This window comes from Triticum urartu, chromosome 7A (genome assembly GCF_056163025.1).
Source record: "Triticum urartu cultivar PI428250 chromosome 7A, HENAU_Tu73, whole genome shotgun sequence".
NCBI lineage: Eukaryota > Viridiplantae > Streptophyta > Magnoliopsida > Poales > Poaceae > Triticum > Triticum urartu.
In genome coordinates, this window is record NC_141879.1 from 264,935,001 (window position 1) to 264,956,994 (window position 21,994).

Below are 21,994 nucleotides of genomic sequence, written 5' to 3' on the forward strand. Positions count from 1 at the left end.
ACATGTGTTGGTTTCAAGGAGAGTTTGTGTCGACCAAGGTGTTATTCAAGGAATTATCCAAAGATTGGTCATGTGAGAGTTGAGCTTATTGCAAGCATGTCTTGAAGAAGAAGATTGTGTGATCATTCATGTCTACCTTCAAGACATCATTCAAATGAAGAGAATTGGAAAGGTTCAAGGATGATCAAGACTAAGTCAAGAGTGATCAAGTTGATCAACTCACAAAGCGCAGAAGATGTACCGAGAGGGATCAAGTGATCCCATGGTATGGTAAGAATTGTCAATTACGCTTTGTGTACTAACCCATGGTCTTCGTGAGAGTTCTTTGTGGGGTTAGGTTGCGGTGTGCAAGTTCAAGTGGAGCATCACGAAGAGATCAAATGCTTGAAGCTTGCCGTCCTTTGTGGTGATAATGGACTTGTGAAGATGTGCGGAAGAGTGGCTCACCCATAGTGGAGTATGGGGGAGCAATCAACTAGTCTTCATCGAGTCAACACAATCAAGAAAGGTGGTCCAACTTGAGGGAGTCAAGATTGTCATCATCTAGCTCAAGTGGACCATGTGCAAGGCAAAGGTTTTCCCTTGATAGGTTTTCTATTTTACCGGTCTCATGATGGTAGTTGGGAGACCGGGTTATAGGATCGATTGCCGTACTATCAAGGGGGCTCTCGATGAGTAGCTTGATCGTATCGTTCGTAGAGAGCTCAAACCATTGCATCCTTGCATCATCTTTCTTGGTTCTTGTTTGGTTCTCTTTGTGAGTCTTAGAGCTTATGGTCATCTTGATGACAAGCTCGAGTTCATCGAAAACGGAGTTCACATGCATCTTCTATGATGTTTTCGATGTTGGAGGTTTTGCCAGTTCTTCTCGGTTGGAGGTTTCACTCCTCTATTTGTTGGCATACCTCCCCTGCCTCTTCTTACTATATCCAGTCGCTGTTTTGATGCTACTCGTCATCTTGTTTCCAACAAGCTTGAGTTTGCTCAATTCGGAGCTCATATGCAGAAGTTATGGCAGTTCTGGTTTTCTTGAGAGTGGTTTTTGTCTGGTCCCAGCGGTAGTACCGCGTGCCCCAGCGGTAGTACCGCTTGGAGCTCTCAGCCGTTGTACCGCTGCTTCCGGGCGGTGGTACCGCCAACTTGCTCAGCAAAGACTTGGGCGGTTGTTCCGGCCAGGCACCGCCCAAGTACCGGTCAGGCCTCTGTTTTGATGCGGTACTCGGGCGGTGGTGCCCCGGTTGGTCCGGTCGTACCGGTACCACCAGTGTCCGGAGCGGTTCGACCGCTCAGGACTTAGCCGCCCGAGCGCTCAAGGCCATGCGGTTGCACCGGCCCGGTACCGCTCGACTACCGCACTCAGGGGTGACTCCCTTCTGTTCCTATGCGGTGGTTGAGCGGTGGCTGGGCGGTTGGTCCGGTTGTTCTTCTCAACCGGTGCTACCGCCTGGTCGCCCAGTTGTACCGCCTGGTAGGGTTCTGCACGTATACTGTGAGTCCCGTTGTACCGGGACCAGGAGCGGTAGTACCGCCCGTGTGCGGGCTGAGCACATAACGGTTGGATTTTCCCCCTCCTATAAATGGGGTCTTCTTCCCCATTGAAACTAACCTTTTGAGCTCGTGTTCTTCCACCATTGTTGACCTTCTTCGAGCTTGCTAACTCTCAATCCCTCCATGGATTCTTGCTAGTTTTTGAGGGAAAAGAGAGAGGAGATCTAGATTCACATTTCCACCAATCACTTTCTCCTCTATGTGAGGGGAACTCCTTGGATCTAGATCTTGGAGTTCTTGGTGTTCTCCTTCTTGTTCTTCCTCTCATTTTCCTCCCTAGTATTAGTTGCTCCAGTGGGATTTGAGAGAGAAGGACTTGGGCACTCCGTGTGCCCTTGCCATTGCATTTGGTGCATCGGTTTGAGTTCTCCACGGTGATACGTGGAAGTGAAGTTTGAGAAGCTTATTACTCTTGGGTGTTTGGGCACCCTAGAGCTTGTTCCTCTTGGGTGCCTTGGCGCCCTAGACGGTTAGTGTTGTTCGGAGCTCAATCATTGTGGTGTAAAGCTCCGGGCAAGCGTCGGGGTCTCCAATCAGGTTGTGGAGATCGCCCCAAGCAATTTGACGGGTACCGGTGACCGCCCCCAAGGGTTGCCAAAGTGTACGGGTTCGGTGACCGCCCCCAAGGGTTGCCATTTGTACGGGTTCGGTGACCGCCCTCAAGGGTCCCTTAGTGGAATCACGGCATCTTGCATTGTACGAGGGCGTGAGGAGATTACGGTGGCCCTAGTGGCTTCTTGGGGAGCATTGTGCCTCCACACCGCTCCAAACAGAGATTAGCATCTGCAAGGGTGTGAACTTCGGGATACATCGTCGTCTCCGCGTGCCTCGGTTATCTCTCACCCGAGCTCTTTACTTATGCACTTTACTTTGTGATAGCCGTATTGTTTCTTGTCATATATCTTGCTATCGCATAGTTGCTTATCTTGCTTAGCATAAGTTGTTGGTGCACATAGGTGAGCCTAGTTGTTTTAGGTTTTGTGCTTGACAAATTAACCACTAGGTTTATTCCGCCTTTGTTCAAGCCTAAATCGTAATTATTTTAAAACGCCTATTCACCCCCCCCCCCTCTAGGCGACATCCTCGATCTTTCAACGTTGTTGTACCAGTGTGTGGATGACATATTTGTCGGGGATATACCCCGCGGCGTAACCTGGCCGAAAGTATAACCCGGCCGGACTTGGCGATTCACCGGCGACCCGCACTGACCAGACGGTTTACAAGCAACCTGACTGAACATTATGATTCACTGGTAACCCGGCGGGCGGGACAGACGGATGACAAGGCCCAAGGCCCAGAAGGCCGGTTCATGTTATGGTGGGCGGGTTTAAGAGGAAAGATGTGAGGAATACTTGTCTTACAAGGAGTTAAGACCTGGACTTGTATCCGGTTTGTATTAGAAGGTAGACTAGTCCTAATCCTAATAGGACTCCACATGTAACCCGCTCCTTCAACATATATAAGGAAGGGTAGGGCTCTCCAAAGAGAGAGAAGCAAGAAGAAACAATCTTTAGGGCTAGACATAATTAGGAGAGTCGGTTTACGGCGACTCCCTCATGAGCATAATGAGACCTAGCCACAAACAGCATGTAGGGCTATTCTGGATGATGTTTCCCGGGCCCGAAGCTGTCTAAATCATTGTCTTATGTTGCGTCTCTCGATTCCGCTCAACCCCTCTCAAGCTACTACAAAGATGCGTTGGCCTCACAACTAAGTCCTCAGACTAGAACATTTACCGTGACAATTTCACGACAGTTGGCACCCACCATAGGGCCTGCGCACGGTGGTGTTGAGTTTTTTGAGGGGGCTTTTCTGGGGTTCGAGAAGATTGCAATTAGTCAGGTGACAAAAAGTGTGCTCGGAAGGATCTACATCAACTTCGAATTCAGATTGAAAAAGTTTCAGCGTCCGCATAAAACAGATCAGAGGGAAAAAGTTTCTTTGACAGCGGCGTACATTAGGTATGGGTGATCCATCGTATGGTTTCCGACTCACAGGTGTTCGTGAGAAATCTCGCAAAGCGATGATTCCCAACGAAATTTCCACATCAGTGCCGCCGCACTCAGCCAAGCTGGAAAAGTTCAGCGTACAATACATCAATCGTCGTTCTACGTGCCAAGACAAATTCCTGCGGTCAACACATGAAATCATGGGTCAAATCTGTTGTATATTATGTGAAGAGCACAAGCTGCAACCTGACACAGCTGGAGTTGCAGACGCAAGAAGTCCGAGTCGTCAACACGGTCGGCACGGAGTTAAAATCAGATTCGTCCTCCGTATACCTAAAAATATACAAGTCCAAGACTGACCAAATACATCAACGGGGATAGAGACGGGAGTATTTCATCCCAATGGACAGGTTCCTTTGCCCAGTGCTTGCACGTTTTGGTCTAAGGGTCAACGGCTTCGACGATTTAGAAAGAGAAGAAGAGAAGGAAGTATAATGTCGAGGGCTGCCTCTGAGCCGTCTCCTGCTGCTGGACGTCTCTCCAGTGGCTGCCCATCTCCGCTGCCGTCACGCTCGACTACACCGAGCTGCTGTCGCATCCGTTTGTAAGCCGTCTCCACCTCAGCCGTTTCCAAGGCGCTCCCGACGCAGAGTACCAGCAGCTAGGAAAGCAAGTCAGGACTCCTGACTCAAAAGGAAAGGAGGAGATTTATTATTTCATCTGCGATTACGAGCCGGCACCTCCAAGATTAGTTGGAGGAGGTTAAGTGCTACAATCAAATCATCATAAGAAAAAATAATGCAGCATGCGCGCAGAGGCTGCAGGCGTTTTGGGGCTCCACTCACGAGGCCGGGGTTTGTACGCTATTGTTAAAGAGCAGTGCGCGCACAGGCTGGCACTTCAATCAGGTCCTCCATGAGAGATTAAGACAAGAGGAGAAGGTCACGTGGAGACATCAGACATTTGATATGTTTTGATCCCAATATCCACGCTCATCCGACAAATAAATATCAGGGTTATTGTTTATTACAATGGTGTCGCACAAGGGGCACGCACAAGTATTATTATTGCACTAGCACTTGTCCGTGATGTGCTGCTTAACGGGTACTTGCACAGATCGTCACCCCCGCTACATCAACACACGCGACTGCAGCCCAGTTTATATCTACATGACGAGGCCGAACCGTCCGTCCGTGCGGTTTTACCGGACCTACGATCGACCCGTCCGTCCGCACCGGCTTACAACACCGGACCGACTCATCTGTCTGCTCTCGTGGTCGACTCACTCGTGAATGATTTCAGTTTCACCTAGTCATCATCAACTTCATGGCGGGTTATTTCCGGCCTAAACGAATCAGGTGCTATCCATCTAAAGTCTATTTTATTAGCACGTATTATTTTTGTCAAAAAACAATTACTTTGATCTGTATATTTTTATATACAGGACAATCATTCACTACAAATGTGATTTATACCATGGGTATGGAGCACGGGCTGACAATATTCCGCCCGGCGATAGTTCGTAACATATTACCCGATGAATGGACACGCACAAGCCGCCGCCTGTATGGCCCGGTCTACATCAACGCACCGGCCACACCTACCTGCATGAGCTGTTTATTGAGTATGAGTAAGTCACATCTTGGGTAGCCCGTTTTTCTTTCAACAAATTGGAGGCAAAATTATCATCAACCGCCGTCTGTACTGAATGTCTCAATGGGCAGGCGAACAAGTCGCCGCCACTACAGTTTGGTTAATTTCAGAACAGCCAGTTGGGATGAACCGCTGACCGGATTACTGACACAAATTTTATGGGGTCATTTATAACCCGCCACGATCGACTTCAAGTTTCCATGGATCCATATTGCGTTATCAAACGCCAAGGATATACAATGAGTGTTGCGAAGATCGTTAACTCGACACCTTGCTTCCAGCTTTAACATATTACAAGCGTTCTTCTGTTCAACTATATGCCGGTTTATATCATGGTCAAATATGGAGAATCTCAAGCCAATTCCTCGAGTCACCTTGAGACTCGGGGGCTACGATGACATGACTCAACAAATTTTGCTAGATTCAGCAAACTTAAGAACCCCAGGGCGATGGAGGGAAAGATAACCCGATCCCAGAGGCTACTGTTATATTGATGAAAATGTAAAGGCCGACAGAAAATTCCCGGCTTAGAAAGTATATGACAGTTACCAAATCCCAGCTCAATGAAGGAGTTCCGGGTCATCAGAAAGGATTCCGGTTTACAATCCGGTTCAAGGGAAATCTGTCTCCCACAAATCTTTGAAGCTCTCAAATCCGGTTTAAGAATTTCCGGTTCAAAAAAAATAATTTCTCGCAAGTTCGAGTTTAAAGGCCGTCAGAAAATTTCTGGCTGAAATTGAAGATTCTGGTTTAAAATCTGGTTCAAGGGAAAGATGTCTCCTACAAAGCTTTGAAGATCTCAATATCCGGTTAAACATCCGGTTCAAGAAGAAGTTATCTCTTGCAAAAAAATTAAACATTGCCAAAGAGAACTTGCTGCCATGATGCACGGTTCAAACATGGGCATCCTGCTTTATTGGTTTATCATATTATTGATCATTTGGGGCTTCCTGCTTGTTGATCACAGCTGTGACTACCCTATTAATACGGCTATCAAGCCAATATTATCATAAGAGCACAACTCTGTTTACTTCGGTAATCCGGCTATCAAGGCAATATAATCATAAGGGGCCAAAGAGAGTCTGCTGCACAACATAGCTCAAACATGGGTATCCCTTGAGCACAGCTCACAATAATCACTTGGGGGCTTGGTCGTATTCGAACCATAGCTACACCTCTTGATCGGCGTAAGGCCACCAGGGAAATCACTTGGGGGCTTGGTCGTATCCGAACCATAGCTACACCTCTTGATCGGGAAAGGCCAAAAGGAAATCACTTGGGGGCCAAAGAGAGTCTGTTGCACAACACAACTCAAACATAGGCACCCACCGAGCACAGCTGAAAATATTGCTTGGGGGCTCTTTGCTTCGTAACGAACAAAGAGTCTACACTTGTAATAGGCTATCAAGCCAGGCTTGGAAGCCAGGTGTATTCACCTAAAACCCCGGGTTATCCTGCCTTCTTTAAGTAAGCCACTCCATCCAGGTAAACCTGGTATGACCCGCCGAACGTTTGACAACTCAATCTTATAGACCCTGAACTTGTCAAAGTTAAAACGATGATTGATTAATGATTGAGGTCCATCTTAAAAGGCTTTGTGAAATGGTTTAACTCAGTGGCCTGGCAGCCCATGAAAAGCCTCGATTTTGGGCCTGGCAGCCCATGAAAAGCCTTGCATGTTCTTTCTCTGCTTTTATTTGCGAAGTTTTTTCTCCTTTGATGAGGTTGATAATATCTTATGATAAACCGACTTTATTGACCCGACTTGGCTTTCAACTATAAGTTGTCAATATATGATCAGTTATAATCCCGGGCTTATTGACCTGGTCTGGTTTCAACTACAAGTCGCCAGTATTATATATGGATAATCCGGTGTTTATTACAACCCGGTACGGTTTTATCATAAACCGGCAAAATATGGAAGGAGTTATCAGTGCTCAAGATTGGGGTTATCACCCTTACTACAAAAGTTGGTAAACCAACGATGTGATTCACCCTTACTGGTATGATATATTTCATATTTGATTATTCTTAAGTGCAGCCTTGGTTATAAACCCGGGTTGTATGTTGGGCATTATGACCCGTCCGGCGGTAAACCGCCGGGACACTTTAAACTTGTTGTATGCAGAAACAGGTTGAATAAAGCATGATTATAAATCACCGGCGTTTATTAACCCGGCCTGGCTTTCGACTATAAGTCACCAGTATGATAATAAATCATCCAGTGTTTATTAACCTGGACTGGTTTGGGATTATAACTTGCCAGTATATATTTGGATTGCGCCATTGGAATCATTGGATTATATTATTCAAATCTTCAAATAGCCAACATGGCTGGGATTTTATTATGGTTATCAGTAACCAGTATTATGATTAAGGTTTTCAAAGTCGCTTTAGCGCAATGGTTGTTATATTATCAATCGATATGATTTATTCTATAATTGAAGGAATAGTCCCGAGTCGCTGTAGGTTCACGACCCGGCACTTGGGGGCTACATTATTTAAGTTGAGATTATATCAAATATGCAAGTCTCATGTCGCTGCAAGCATGCACCATGACACTTGGGGGCTAATGCAAAGTCATTTTTTACTCACCTTATTGAAGACCCAACTCATCACATTGTAATGAGCCGGCCCTTGGGGGCTACCAATTGCTCCTGTCAACAATTCAAGTTTTTTGAGCATCAGGCAATTACAAGTCCCAGGTTGCTGCAAGCATGACAACCCGGCACTTGGGGGCTACATAATATGGAGTATTCAGTTTTTACTAAGTGACTGGGATGAACAACATGGATTTCTTAAGTGGCAGTATTTATATTGAAGCAAGTCTTAAGCCATCACTTTGTTTTATTCAAGACATGGGGGCTACAGATAATATGGATATAAGGGAGAAAAATCTTCAAATTCTCGGTTTTGAATAAACCAGATTAACCCGGCGTCATCAATAATCATGACCCGGCGTCATCAATAATCATGAACCGGCGTTGACAACAATCATGAACCGGCGTTGGCAACAATCATGACTCGAAATTATCAGCTTTATAACCCGCCGATTTTGGAAATCATAGCTTGGCAAGTTCTACATTTTCAAGCCGGCTGAATATCAGTTGAATATTTGAAGACCAATATTTTTCTCAAGTCAGAGCATTGAAGGCCGACTCAAATGGATTCTTTATTTACAATATTTATTCTACAAGCAAATTACTTATGAAGCTGGTCTATTGACACGGATTTTCTAGAAGGAGGAAATGACAAGGACTTAAGGATGATCAGGTGCTGGTTTACAAGAATTCTTAACCCGGAGCACAACCTGTCAAATTTGTTCTTGTGTTTATTTTGCAGCATAAGTTTACGATGGATAAATCAAAGCTAAACTTGGGGGCTAATGTCGGGGATATACCCCACGGCGTAACCCGGCCGGACTTGGCGATTCACCGGCGACCCGCACTGATCAGACGGTTTACAAGCAACCTGACTGAACATTATGATTCACTGGTAACCCGGCGGGCGGGACAGACGGATGACAAGGCCCAAGGCCCAGAAGGATGGTTCATGTTATGGTGGGCCGGTTTAAGAGGAAAGGCGTGAGGAATATTTGTCTTACAAGGAGTTAAGACCTGGACTTGTATCCGGTTTGTATTAGAAGATAGACTAGTCCTAATCCTAATAGGACTCCACATGTAACCCGCCCCTTAAACATATATAAGGAGGGTCAGGGCTCCCCAAAGAGGGAGAAGCAAGAAGAAACAATCTCTAGGGCTAGACATAATTAGGAGAGCCGGTTTACGGCGACTCTCTCATGAGCATAATGAGACCTAGCCACAAACAACATGTAGGGCTATTCTGGACGATGGTTCCCGAGGCCCGAAGCTGTCTAAATCCTTATGTTGCGTCTCTCGATTCCTCTCAACCCCTCTCAAGCTACTACAAAGATGCGTTGGCCTCACGACTAAGTCCTCACACTGGGACATCTGTCGTGACAATTTCATGACAATATTGTTGATCGGAAATGATGTAGAATTTCTAGAAAGCATAAAGGGTTGTTTGAAAGGAGTTTTTCAAAGGAAGACCTGGGTAAGGCTGCTTACATATTGGGCAACAAGATCTACAGAGATAGCTCAAGACACCTGATAAGACTTTCACAGAGCACATACCTTGACATGATCTCGAAGAAGTTCAAAATGGACTAGTTAAATAAGGAGTTCTTGCCTGACTTGTAAGGTGTGAAGTTGAGTAAGACTTAAAGCTCAACCACAACATAAGAAAGAGAGAGGACGAAAGTCGTCCCCTATGCCTTAGCCATAGGCTCTATACGGTATGCCATGCTGTGTACCACACCTGATGTGTGCCTTGCCACGTGTCTGGCAAGGGGGTACAAGAGTGATCCCAGAGTGGATCATCGGATAGCAGTCAAAACTGTCCTTTGAGGAATAAGGAAATGTTTCTCAGTTATGGAGGTGATAAAGAGTTCGGCGTAAAGGGTTACATCGATGCAAGCTTTGACACCTATCTGGATGACTCTGAGTAGCAAACCAGATAGGTATAGTGGAGCAACTATTTGGAATAGCTCCAAGTGGAGCATGGTAACAACATCTACAATATGACATAGAGATTTGCGAAGTACATGGAGATCTGAATGTTGCAGACCCGTTGACTAAAACCTCTCTCACTAGCATAACATGATCAAACCTTATAAACTCATTGAGTGTTAATGAAATGGTGATGTGAACTAGATTATTGACTCTAGTAAACTCTTTGGGTTTTAGTCACATGGCGATGTGAACTATGAGTGTTAATCACATGGCAATGTGAACTAGATTATTGACTCTACTGCAAGTGGGGGACTGTTGAAAATATGCCCTAGAGGCAATAATAAATTGGTTATTATCATATTTACTTGTTCATGATAATCGTTTATTATCCATGCTAGAATTGTATTGATCGGAAACTCAAATACGTGTGTGGATACAGAGACAACAAGATGTCCCTAGTCAGCCTCTACCGGACTAGCTCGTTGATCAAAGATGGCTATGGTTTCATAGCCATGGACATGAGTTGTCATTTGATAACGAGGTCACATCATTAGGAGAATGATGTGATGGAAAAGACCCAAACTATAAACGTAGCATATGACCGTATCAAGTTTATTGCTATCGTTTTCTGCATGTCAAGTATATGTTCCTATGACCATGAGATCATGCAACTCACTGACACCGGAGGAGTACCTTGTGTGTACCAAACGTCACAACGTAACTGGGTGAATATAAAGGTGCTCTAGGTATCTCTGAGGGTGTCTGTTGGGTTGGCATGGATCAAGACTGGGATTTGTCACTCCATATGACGAAGAGGTATCTCAGGGCCCACTCGTAATACAACATCACAATAAGCTTGCAAGCAATGTGTCTAATGGGTTAGCCACGGGATCTTGTAATACGGAACGAGTAAAGAGACTTGCTGGTAACGAGATTGAACTAGGTATGGAGATACCGACGATCGAATCTCGGGCATGTAACATACAGATGGACAAAGGGAACTACATACGGGATTAGCTGAATCCTTGATATCGAGGTTCGACCAATAAATATCTTCATAGAATATGTGGGAACCAATATGGGCATCTAGGTCCCGCTATTGGTTATTGACCGTAGAGGTGTCTCGGTCATGTCTGCATAGTTCTCGAACCCGCGGGGTCTACACACTTAACGTTTGGTGACGATATAAGTATAGTTGAGTCATTATGGTGATTACCGAAGGTTGTTCGGAGTCCCGGATGAGATCCTGGATGTGACGAGGAACTCCGGAATGGTCCGGAGGTGAAGATTCATATATTGGACGAAGGGTATTGGAGTCCAGAAGTGTTCTGGGGGTACCGGGTGATGGCCAGCATAACCGAAAGGGGTTTTGGGGGCCCCGACAAGTGTTGGGGGGGGGGCTCATGGGCCAAGGGGAGGGGGAAAACCAGCCCACTAAGGGGTTGTGCGCCCCCCTCACCCCATCTCATGTAACCAGGATTGGCGGGGCACCCCCTCTAGGGTTCCCTCCACCTGGCTTGGGAGCAAGCTACCCTAGGGTTTCCCTTGGGGGCGCCCCATCTGCCTTGTGGCCGCCGCCCCCTTAGATGGGATCTAGGGCGCCCCCTCCTCCCCCTTCCCCCTATATATAGACAGGTAGAGAGAGGGCAGCTGCACCCATACGCATCTATACGTGCCACGACGCTGCTGCTCCTCTCCCTCATAGCCATCTTTTCTTCGTAGTGCTTAGCGAAGCTCTGCTGAGATTTCTCTACCACCGCCGTCACCACACCGTCATGCTGTCGGAGGACTCGAGATACTACTTCACCATCGCTCGCTGGATCGAGGAGATGAAGGCGTCATCAAGCCGTACGTGTGTTGAACGCGGAGGTGTCGTCCGTTCGGCACTTGGATCGGAGTTCGCGGGACGGATCGCGATTGGATCGCGAAGACGTTCGACTACATCAACCGCATTTCTTAATGCTTTTGCTTAGTGATCTACAAGGGTATGTAGATCCAATCTCTCCTCTCGTAGATGGTCATCTGCTAGATTGATCTTGGTGAGCGTAGGAATTTTTTTGTTTCCCATGCAACGTTCCCCAACAGAGGACGCCCCCAACCGCACGCTCGGATTAAAAAAGGCCGACCGCCGTCGCTGACGCATGGGCCTGAGGTCAACGGTCGTCATTAACAAAGACGATGGAGGTAGTTGGGCGACCGCCATGTGGGTACGCGGCAGACACCGAGAGGACATGCGGCGCGTTCGCTTCGCGTCCGTGCCGACGCATTTCAGCCGCAAATGGGCCCACGCAGACATGTTTTGGGAATGTTCTACGCGTTGGGCCATCACTTTTGCCTTGGGAGACACCGTTCATCCCCCATTTTAGTGAGAAGTCGTCATCATAGAGCAAACATAGGCTCCTGGGGGAAATATAATATTGGATGGGCTAGATATGTCTAATTTGCCAAATAATCTTCCTTATATTTAAGTTCTGCAGGATGTACTAGAGATGCCTTATATCTTAGGAATGGGGTGGTATATCCAGCTCGGATTTTAGACTTGTCATACATGTATTATTAGGTAAACTCATTACACGAGGAACCAAAAATGTGGTACCGGATGAGTGTATTTTTCACACTCACACCACCATTGTTTAAACAGAATAACCCTGGACATTCCAAGAATATCACTGTGATCTTGTCACTAAAGAGTAATAAGTGCAAAAGATTGCAAATCCCATTATGTAGTTTTTTCACATGAAATGGACTATCATGCAAATATAAAGTGTGGAGATCAAGTCAAGCCAATTGGACGCGTTATAGATGATCCAGCGAAGAAGATGATGTCTGGTACCCACTGATGTACCATGCGCCAGCAGGTCTATAACGTCATCCCCGACACACTATGAAAATCCCTAGGCCCCATTCGCAACAGAACAATCACCAAACCTCTGAAGAGCAAAACAGTCGCTAGGATCACCACCACCATTCTGAGAAACCCTAGCCGCCGCCATCGCTACCGTCATCTCCATCTCCATAGTCATTCTCCCATAGTTTTCCATACTTGTAGTCAATTCATCACATACGACGACATTGTAATACTCTATACAATCATTCATCTATCAATGTCATCTACAATATTTTTCATATGTGATTTGATTTCGACGTGTGAGTGATCCCCTTGGGCCATGGGTTGAGGCATAGCCTTGCAACCATATGTACTTGTGCACAAGATCATTGGTATTGACTTTGCTTAATTGAATGTTAGTTTTACATGTTATTCACAACAGATTTGTCTTTGTCTTTCTCATTCTAATGCTCAACGGGTACCTGGTATGCCTTAGACCGATCTAGGAGGAGGTAAAGTGCAGGGACGCGTGAAAAGCTACACCGGACGCTGATGACAATAAGGATTAGTAGGGTAGCCAAAAGCAACTTCTTGGGGACCATCTACGCGGGCCGACAGATCTGGAGGGCGTCTACAAGCGGGCATGGTGGGCATGACGGCACCGGCTTAGGCACCGTGGTGGTGCCGTGGCCGGTCAGGCGGCGGCAGCCTGGATCCATCATCCAGTCCCCGGCAGAGATGGCAGCGATCCGTGCACGAGATGCTTGATGGAGGTCCTTCGAACAGATCCAGGTGAAAACTTGCTTTCGGCTTACTGCCAAAGCCGGCGGTGGCGGCGCTATTTTGCGACATTCCCTTCTTGAAGGCATCGCCGAGGAGAGTTTCAAGGTCACTGTTTGCTACCTCCGGGGGAAACCCTAGATCAGTAGATCGGAAGACGGTGGCGTTCTTATGTCGTTTCCCCCTTGGGGGCGTCGTTCTTGGAGGTGTGCACGGGCTCGAGGGACCAGTGGACCGCATCTTTGGTGGAGCGGCGCTTCATTCTACACATTAATGGCGAGGGATCTCGACGGCGTGGCACAGTGCAGATTCGGCGTCAGATGTGCGAGGATGGACTCGCGCAGGAGGACGATGTTGCCTGGCGTCGTGGCAGTGTCCATGGCAGAGAGACTGGCGCGGTAGATGCAACAGTACAACTCTGAAGATGGATTTGTGGCAGGTGGCTGCGGCAGCCTTATACCCGGCAGGCGTCCTGATTGAGGAGTGCGTCGGACTGGTGGGTGCCCCATACCTGGCAGGCGTCCTGATTGGGACCTCAGGTCTTAGCTGTTAGGTTTGGCTGCGAGGTCTGTTTGGTATTAGGCCCAGACTATCAATATCCCTACATCAACTGGATAGGAATAGCGAAAGATGTTGCCTAGACGGTGGCTTAGCCTTACTGTTGTATGACTTTGTAAGGTATTATGTGAATAATTAATAAAGTGGTTGCATGCATCGTCCAGATGCAGAGGCCGGGGGTCCTTCTCCATTTTTAAAAAGATGAGTGCAGTAATTAAATGTCCAGTGCGTTGGTCTGGAGAAATCCTTCAACTGAAGTAATCCCACGCGATGGTAAAGACATTGGTTGGACAATATAATCACGATGCAAGTGGTATCCCCAACCCACCAGGGTTCATATCCTGGTGCTCGCATTATTTCTGGATTTATTTCAGGATTTCCGGCGATACGCTTTCAGTGGGAGGAGACGTTCCCGTCGACGACGAGGCGCCTACGATGACTTCGTAAATCTCAAGATGATATGCCGACTCAGTCTCTCGGAGGTGCTCATAGGGGTAGGGTGTGTGTGTGTGCGCTCATAGGGGTGAGTGTATGCGCGTGTATATGAGCGCTTGTGTCTGTACTGATGCTCAAAAAGTTGTTAATCGGCAGTGACGTCATTTGGATGAGTCCCCCCACATCTACACGTTGAAAACACATAATAACAATGCCACCATGACTGTTGAAAATCAAGAAAATATCCTACGCGCAAGTATAAGGGCCTCTTTGATTCGTAGGATTGCAAAAACACAGAAATAGGAAAAACGTAGGATTGAAATGGCATGTCCATTGGATCCCTATAGGATTTGAGTTTGTTTGATTGTGGCATGGGGAAAGCAAAGGATTTCTTCCAAGAGGTTGGAGTGGATGTTAGAATTCCTGTGAAATGCAGTATAAATAAATCCTTAGGAAAAAATCCTACAAGATTCAATCCTACGAATCAAACGACCAACGTAGGAAAAATTCCTAAAGATTCCAATCCTTCAAAAATCCTATAAAGATCCTTTGAATCAAAGAGACCCTAAAGTTGTGAGTAAAGTCCACATGCCCTAGACTATTTCATACTCCTTCGTCCCAAAATAAGTCTGGCTGATTTAGTACAAAATTAGTACAACTAATCAACGGCACTTATTTTGGAATAGAGGAAGCATTATTGATCTCTCTTCATACAACTTGCGATATTTGGTACAGAAAGCCAAAACTCTTAATGACAATGATAGCTTGTTTGAATCACTATCTACTAGCAGAACATTCCGTGGGTTCGACATTCACGTTCACCCTTGAAGAAGGAAAAACAGAAACTATCTGCAATCCGAAATTGGATTAAAGGTAATCAGTACCCAGTATTGCACTACAAGCCCCGCAACAGAATTCTAGTATTACAACAACCATGGCTGAACTCTACATTCCACATCAGAAAGAAATAGTAGGAGTATATTTCACAATCAAAAGAATATGAACTCTGCTGAGTGCCCAATGCCAAATAATGTCCCAAAAAATGGGATTACAGAAGTTCGAAGTTGAATCAATGGCAAAAACCTTCTTAATTTCACACAATTTACATTCCCAAAGATCCTCGCTTACTTTTCCCCATCATCATCTGTCGAACCACCCCTACTTGCACCACCCAAAGCACCAGCGACTCTGCAGCCGAAACCAACAGAGACTAATTCAGAACTCAAATTCATGGCGAGTCAGTGAGATCGATCACCGAATAAGAAAACGAGGATCAACATGAACAAACCAATGGCGACATGGGCATGAAGTTGTGTTGTGGAACTCACCGAGGAGACGTAGCCGTCGTCGTGCTGCCTGCGGCCGTTGCCATAGGCGACGTTGTCCTTGCCGAACCCCGGTGCCTTGGCCTGGGTGCTCTTCTCCTCCCTCACCTTGTTGAAGATGTGCGTGTAGCCGTCCGCCGACGCCGGGTTGGAGTCCCAGTCGCCGAACTTGGGCACCGCTGACCCCCTCGTCGGCTGCCATCGGTCGCAGCAACAACCAAAGTAAGATACAAGACATTCCGCGCAAAGCCATGGCACACTGACCGGAGCAGAGCAGAGCAGAGGCTTACCGTTTCGTTGCCCCGCGAGGCGCCCCTGGCACGGGACCGGTCCACGGAGTTGGCCACGAGGCCGTAGCCGCTGCCATCGGAGTACTCGGCCCTCGACTGTCCGTACGGGTGCAGCGGGGACGGCCCCGGCGACTGCTCCACGCTATACCCGCCTCCGCCTGCCCGTCCGCCGCCAGGGCCTCTTCTCGGCGGCTCGCCACCGGCGTTGCGGTGGTACGGGGACAGCGGCGGGGCGACCGCCGGCGCGTCGCTGGGCCGGCGCTCGTGGTGGTGAGGGGGAGGCGGGGAGGCAGGAGGGAGAGCCGGCCTGCCCTGGTCGAAGGAGCGGTTCGGCGACGGCGCGACGACAGAGGAGGAGAAGGCCTCGGGGTTCTCGACGGGGTCGTTGGGGTTGATGGGCTTGCCGCCCTTGCCCTTGCGCGCGTTGTCGAAGTAGAGCGTGTAGGGGACGTTGCCGTCGTTGTCCCAGTTGCCGAACTTCGGGACGTGCGCGTTCTTCTGCTGCTTCTGCATGCATGGAACAGAAGAAGAGTCAACCACATGCTGCTTATTTCAGGGCACCTCGAGATTAAGAGAAAATCACAGCGATAACCATGATTTTTGTACTTTTTACGGACTATTTTTTACATTCAAAACACAGAATAAACACGCTAGAGAACTTGGGACCCAGTCCCAGGGTTAGAGAAAAATAAAGAAAAGAAAAGGAACAGCCTAGGGGACATCATCATTCCCTGACACAAGCGCTCCAACTTACCCAAGGAAGCTTCATGCTTGGTGATGATCATTAAGCCATGGTCTGAAGATTATTAACATGTGCGGGGACATCGGACATGTCAACTTGGCCCGGCCAAGTAGCAAGTGGTGGTCGATTGGTACGACCGTACGACCGAGGAAAAAGGAGGCAAGAGAGAGTAGACCCCGCGCCACGGCTTCCAGGCACATTTTACACACTGTCATGGACTAATCAATGGAAAGTATACATGGACCAGTTGAATATGTACTAATCAAGAAGCTAATCGCATGCCGTGACCTCGCCACTTGGACGAGTTGAGGCCAAATTTCAGGGCGGGTTAATGCACTTCTAGATCAGGTTTGACAAATCTGTACTTCTAGATCAGGCCAGACTAAACGTCACATATCCTCCCATCGCAAGGTAGATAGCCAGGTAGTAGGTCTACCTCGCCGACACCTTCCAATTCCAAACCGAATCAGAAAATAAGGCAAGATTCGCCAACTGAATGATTGATTACGCACTAGTACAATTAAATCTTCATGTGATAGGTGAGGGTTAATACTATTGATATTTTCATGCAATTACTAAGAGTTAACCTGCCGGCATCTCCATAATTTATGGGATGATTAGCCTTTCCACCAGAATATATGTAGAGATTCACCCGCAAAATGAAGATAATATATGTGTAGGTTGAGATGACAGATCTTAAGTGCGATCGAAAGATACGCCTCAACGGCCAAGGAAGACTTTTGTCACCGCAATCTAGCTCTGCGATTCATCCACACAAGAATTTTCTACAGAACTTGGATTATACCTGGTGCAATTCAAATGGTGCAGAAGAAAAGGAACAGGTTGGCTCTGGATGATCATGTCTTAGAAAAACTTTTAGCCTGATTAAGCTCATGAATGATAGTACCAGCTAAATTTCTCTAGTACTATAAGCAGCCAACAAGGCAACAGTCATATCATAGCGATTTTGCTGTTTCTCCTTCAGAAAATTCAGGTTCCGGTATCCCTATTCGAACCGTACCACGAGAAACTACTGCACCTGGTATCTCTTGCGACAATCAAGATAAAACCAAGACACCGTTTGCAGGAAACATATGTTCTTGCAGACCAAAATAAGGCGTCGAATCAAGGCTCGGAGGAGCTATGGAGAGGAAAGGAACTTACAGCCATGGCGGTGGTGAGCGATACAAAGAGCGGAGAGGAGGATGAAGAAGGGATCCGGGCGGCGGGGGGCTCTGTGTTCTAGAGGCGAGTTGGTCGAACGGTGGCTCAGCTCAGCTCAGCTCTGCCGGCGGGAGGGAGGGGGCGAGGGGGATATATGCGCTGGTTGTTTCTTCCTCGTGGCTCCTCCTGATGGCCTGCCTGTATGTTAGCTAGCTGAGTCTGAGCGTGTTGATCAGCTCAGGCCGGCAGGCGGGATTATAACTACGAGACAGGGACGGATGGTTTGGTTGCCTTGTTCGCTGGTCGTTCCTCTCGGCTTTGTACTAAGCACTTTGTACGTACTACTTATAGATTAGTAGATTAGATAGAGTAATATATTGAGCACGACTCTACATTTTTCTATAGCGCAGCCGCTCACGCCACACCCACACACGTGTAGCTATTTGCTAAGCATGACACCGACTGGATCAACGCGGTGCCGAGAGGGACAATGGCGGCTACGTGCATTGTATTAGTGTGTGTATATGCATATCTCTGGTATTTTCCAATGTAATTAATGGCAGAGAGAAGCCTTGACACAATCAACTGCGTACGTGCACAAATCATGGTGTAGCAAATTCTTCTTTTGAACAGTGGGCAGACGCTCCGGCGTAGACGATCAAAACAAATTGATCGTATCGTATACTGCTTGCTCAATAAACAACTGAGTCACCCTGCAAAAAAATAAAAAAATAAACAATGAGTCATCTAGTAGAAAACACGGAAACCATGGGGTGTAAAGGGAGAAAAATGCTGGAAAACAGGACCGTTGACGCGCTCCTACTCGCCAATATGTGCGCCCAAAAAAGTGCACAACTGGCCGTGGCCGGGCCCGGTGGATCTATTGAAAAATCCTTGGCAAGCGCTTGCCATCTTTGACCGCTCCCCCCTCCCGGCTCGGCCTTGGCATCACCGTACCACCACCAGTCGCCGAGGTCCACCACCATCCAGGCTAACAACCTCCGCCCCCACCGAGCCGCGATGCTTCCGAGCTCCACGCCGTTCGATCCCCGCCGTCGTGCTCGCGCGCACGCCTCGACGGCATTGCTACGGCGCACGGCGGTGTGCACGGCCGGCGACGCGGACTCTGCGTGTGGGTGTGTCTCGCCGGCTGTCGACCGACACGACGCCGGGCGTGTGGTGGTGGTGGAGGCGTGGCGCCTGCGCGTGTGCCGCCGCGTCGGGGGGTCTTGACGACGACTCGTTCCTTTTTTTTTTGCGCATGGACGACGACTCGTTCCTGATGCGCTGGGTGTTTTACGCGGGAGGGACGGGATCGAGCGGCGTACAGTTGAAAGCGTCAAGGCTCTCCGATGAGACGAAAGAGTCAAAATGATAATCAGGTCGGGAGACGGGAGGGATCGCTGGGTGCTCACTCTGTTTTGACATTTTCTTATTGTCAGACCGGTTTGACTTTGTGCCGTTCTCAAAGTCGCACACGTATTATCAAGCACAGTGATCGTAAAAGTCAGAGCCATGCCAACCGAGCCTAGCTCAGATTGTTAGTTCCTCTGATGATGGAACCAACCCATTAGGATTTAAGTCCTAGTCTTGACAGTGGTGGTAAAAAAAATTAGATTTAATTTGCACCTTTCGACGATGTGTGTTGAGTGAAAGGAGATGTCCCCGTCAACTACAAAGACGAATGTGACGACTTTGTCAATTTCAAGATGTTGTGTCGGCTCTGTATCTTGAAGATTTTTATAGGATACACCGGTAGAATGTGTGCGTGCGTTGATAGAGTTGAGTGTCTATATGTGAATTGGGTATTTGCGTTTATATTGTTTTCAAAACATAAAAACTGAGCCGTATTAATGTGATAGCACTCGCGACTGATTTAGGCATTGCCGTATTAATGTGCCAGCACCCCCAACTAACACTATGAACACGCACACACACTCTACCTATAAAAACCTTGAAGAGATTGAGCCGTCATATCATCATAAGATTGTCAAAGTCACCACAGATGCGTTCGTAGTCTACAGGCACGTCTCCTCCCATTGAACGAACATTGCCGGAAGGCCTGGAATAAAGTCAAGAAAATGTGAGCACCACTGTAATATAAAACTTATACCCCAATGAACGAGGATATCAAAGTCCTCTTAACCATTCAACCCCTGGTTGAATCGCAATTTGGTTAATTTTTACAATGTTTCACTTTGAGACAAAACTAATATGCGAACTAAAAGGAAGGATTCCTTAAAAAACATATTATGAATATTAAGTTCTTTAGATTATGGATATTATTGATACACGTGAGTTTTCTATGGAATTTTTCTTGAGTGCAAACTAAGAATTGCACTAAGTGGACGAGCAACCTGTAACGCCCCAAGACCGATGTGCCAGGTGTCCTTCAGTTATTCGTTGTTGTTGTCTTATCATTGCTTGCGTGTCATGCATTGCATATCATGTCATCATGTGCATTTCATTTGCATACATGTTCGTTTCATGCATCCGACCATTTTTACCGTTGTCCGTTTTGCATTCCGGCGCTCCTATCTCCTCCGATGGTACTTTCTACTTTTCTTTCATGTGTGGGGGTTAAACATTTCTGGATTGGACCGAGACTTGCCAAGCGGCCTTGGTTTACTACCGGTAGACCGCCTGTCAAGTTTCGTGCCATTTGGACTTCGTTTGATACTCCAACGGTTAACCGAGGGACCGAGAAGGCCTCGTGTGTGTTGCAGCCCAACACCCTTCCAAAATGGCCCAAAGCCCAGCTAAAACCTCCTCCATCATCTCGGTCGTTCGATCACGATCGCGTGGCCGAAAACCGCACCTTATTTGGACTCTCCTAGCTCCCTCTACCTCTATAAATAGACCCCTTCATTTTCGTTTTCGGATCTTTCCCCGAAACCCTAGCTTCTTCCTTCTCCAGCCGACGGACACGTCCACCCTCTTGCCCGGACATGTCCGCCTCGTCCTGCGCCCAACCGCGCGCTGCCACCTGTCTACCGCGCCTCCTCTCTCCCCCCCGCGCCGCCGCGGCCCTACGGGCCCACGGCCGGCCCGCCGGGCCCGACCGCGCCCCGCGCCTGGGCAGTTCCCTCGCCGTCGCCCGAGTGCATCGCGCCGCCGCCGAGCATCCGCACGCCGCGCCGCCGTCCTTCGACACCGCGCCGGCCGCCACCCACCGCTGCACCTCGCCGCGCCGGTCGCCGGTTGCCGCCGCCCAGCGACTCCCTCGGCGCCCTCGCCGGAGTGCCCGCGCCTCCAGCCGCGTCCCCATCGCCCGGATCCTGTCGACGCCGCCCTGCCATGGCCTCTTCCGCCCTCGCCAGAGTCCTCCGGCGACCTCGTCAGATCCGGCCGCCGCCCCATCCCAGATCCGGCCGGGTGGGATGAGATCCACCCGGTCCCGAACCAAACAGCCCCGGCCGCCCGGATCCCTCCGTCCCGGGATCATCTCGTCCAGTTGACTTTCTCGCGGAGTAAAAAAATTTCACTAAGTCCCCGAAATTCCCAGATTCATATGCCCATGTTCATCGTGCCGTAACTTTGCATCCGTAGCTCCGATTCATGCATATAGCATATCAAAATGTTCGTATCAGAGAGGACATCATTTTATCTCATTGTATCAATTTATTTTGAGTTCATCTTGATGCCCGAAATGCTGTTAGAAGAGTGCTATTTGGGATAATTGTCAGATCTGCTGCTCTATTTAGATATTTGTCATTTTTGCCATGATTATTGTGTGCATGATATGCCCATGAGTTCTACATATGTTTTATTAAGGGTTTTGCCATCTTTCCAGAGGTGCAACCCATGTATTTTTGTGATGTCTGTGGTGTCTAGCACAAGCTTGCCAAGTGAGGCACTTGGTAATGCTGATTTCAGGGACTTAGCATTTCCACTAAGTCCTTGATCTGTTTAACTCATATGGCCATATGTTCATGTTGTTTCCTAGTGATCCGTGCCTCTTTTGAAGATGATCAGTAAGGATGTTTTGTTAATCTTGTAGTGCTCTACCCATACATGTCTTTGTTTGCAATTATGGAGCACCCTAGCTTGAGTCAATCGAGCTCTACTTTTGTCATTTCGTGAATCTGGGCAGATTGTCTACTTGTTAGCGATTTTGCCGAGGATGTTGTAGTTGATCCGTGCATGCTATGTTATTGTTCTTGCCATGTCTAGCTTGTATAATATGTATTC

At 47.8% G+C, this 21,994-nt stretch overlaps 1 protein-coding gene across 2 annotated transcripts; it reads right to left on the reverse strand.

Moving 5' to 3' along the window:
• Positions 1–15,106: 15,106 nt before the first annotated feature.
• On the reverse strand, positions 15,107–18,122 carry LOC125521797 (RPM1-interacting protein 4). Of its 2 annotated transcripts, none has more exons than XM_048686857.2 (4): positions 17,804–18,122; positions 15,898–16,404; positions 15,611–15,802; positions 15,107–15,470 (listed from the first exon to the last, which is right to left on the reverse strand). In XM_048686857.2, exons 1-4 carry the CDS (start codon positions 17,807–17,809, stop codon positions 15,441–15,443), a joined length of 735 nt encoding a protein of 244 aa, XP_048542814.1. In that variant the 5' UTR covers positions 17,810–18,122; the 3' UTR covers positions 15,107–15,440. The 2 variants fall into 2 exon arrangements, with proteins under 2 accessions (XP_048542814.1, XP_048542813.1); XM_048686856.2 differs by lacking the exon at positions 17,804–18,122 and adding an exon at positions 16,652–17,784.
• Between the last annotated feature and the right edge of the window lie 3,872 nt (positions 18,123–21,994).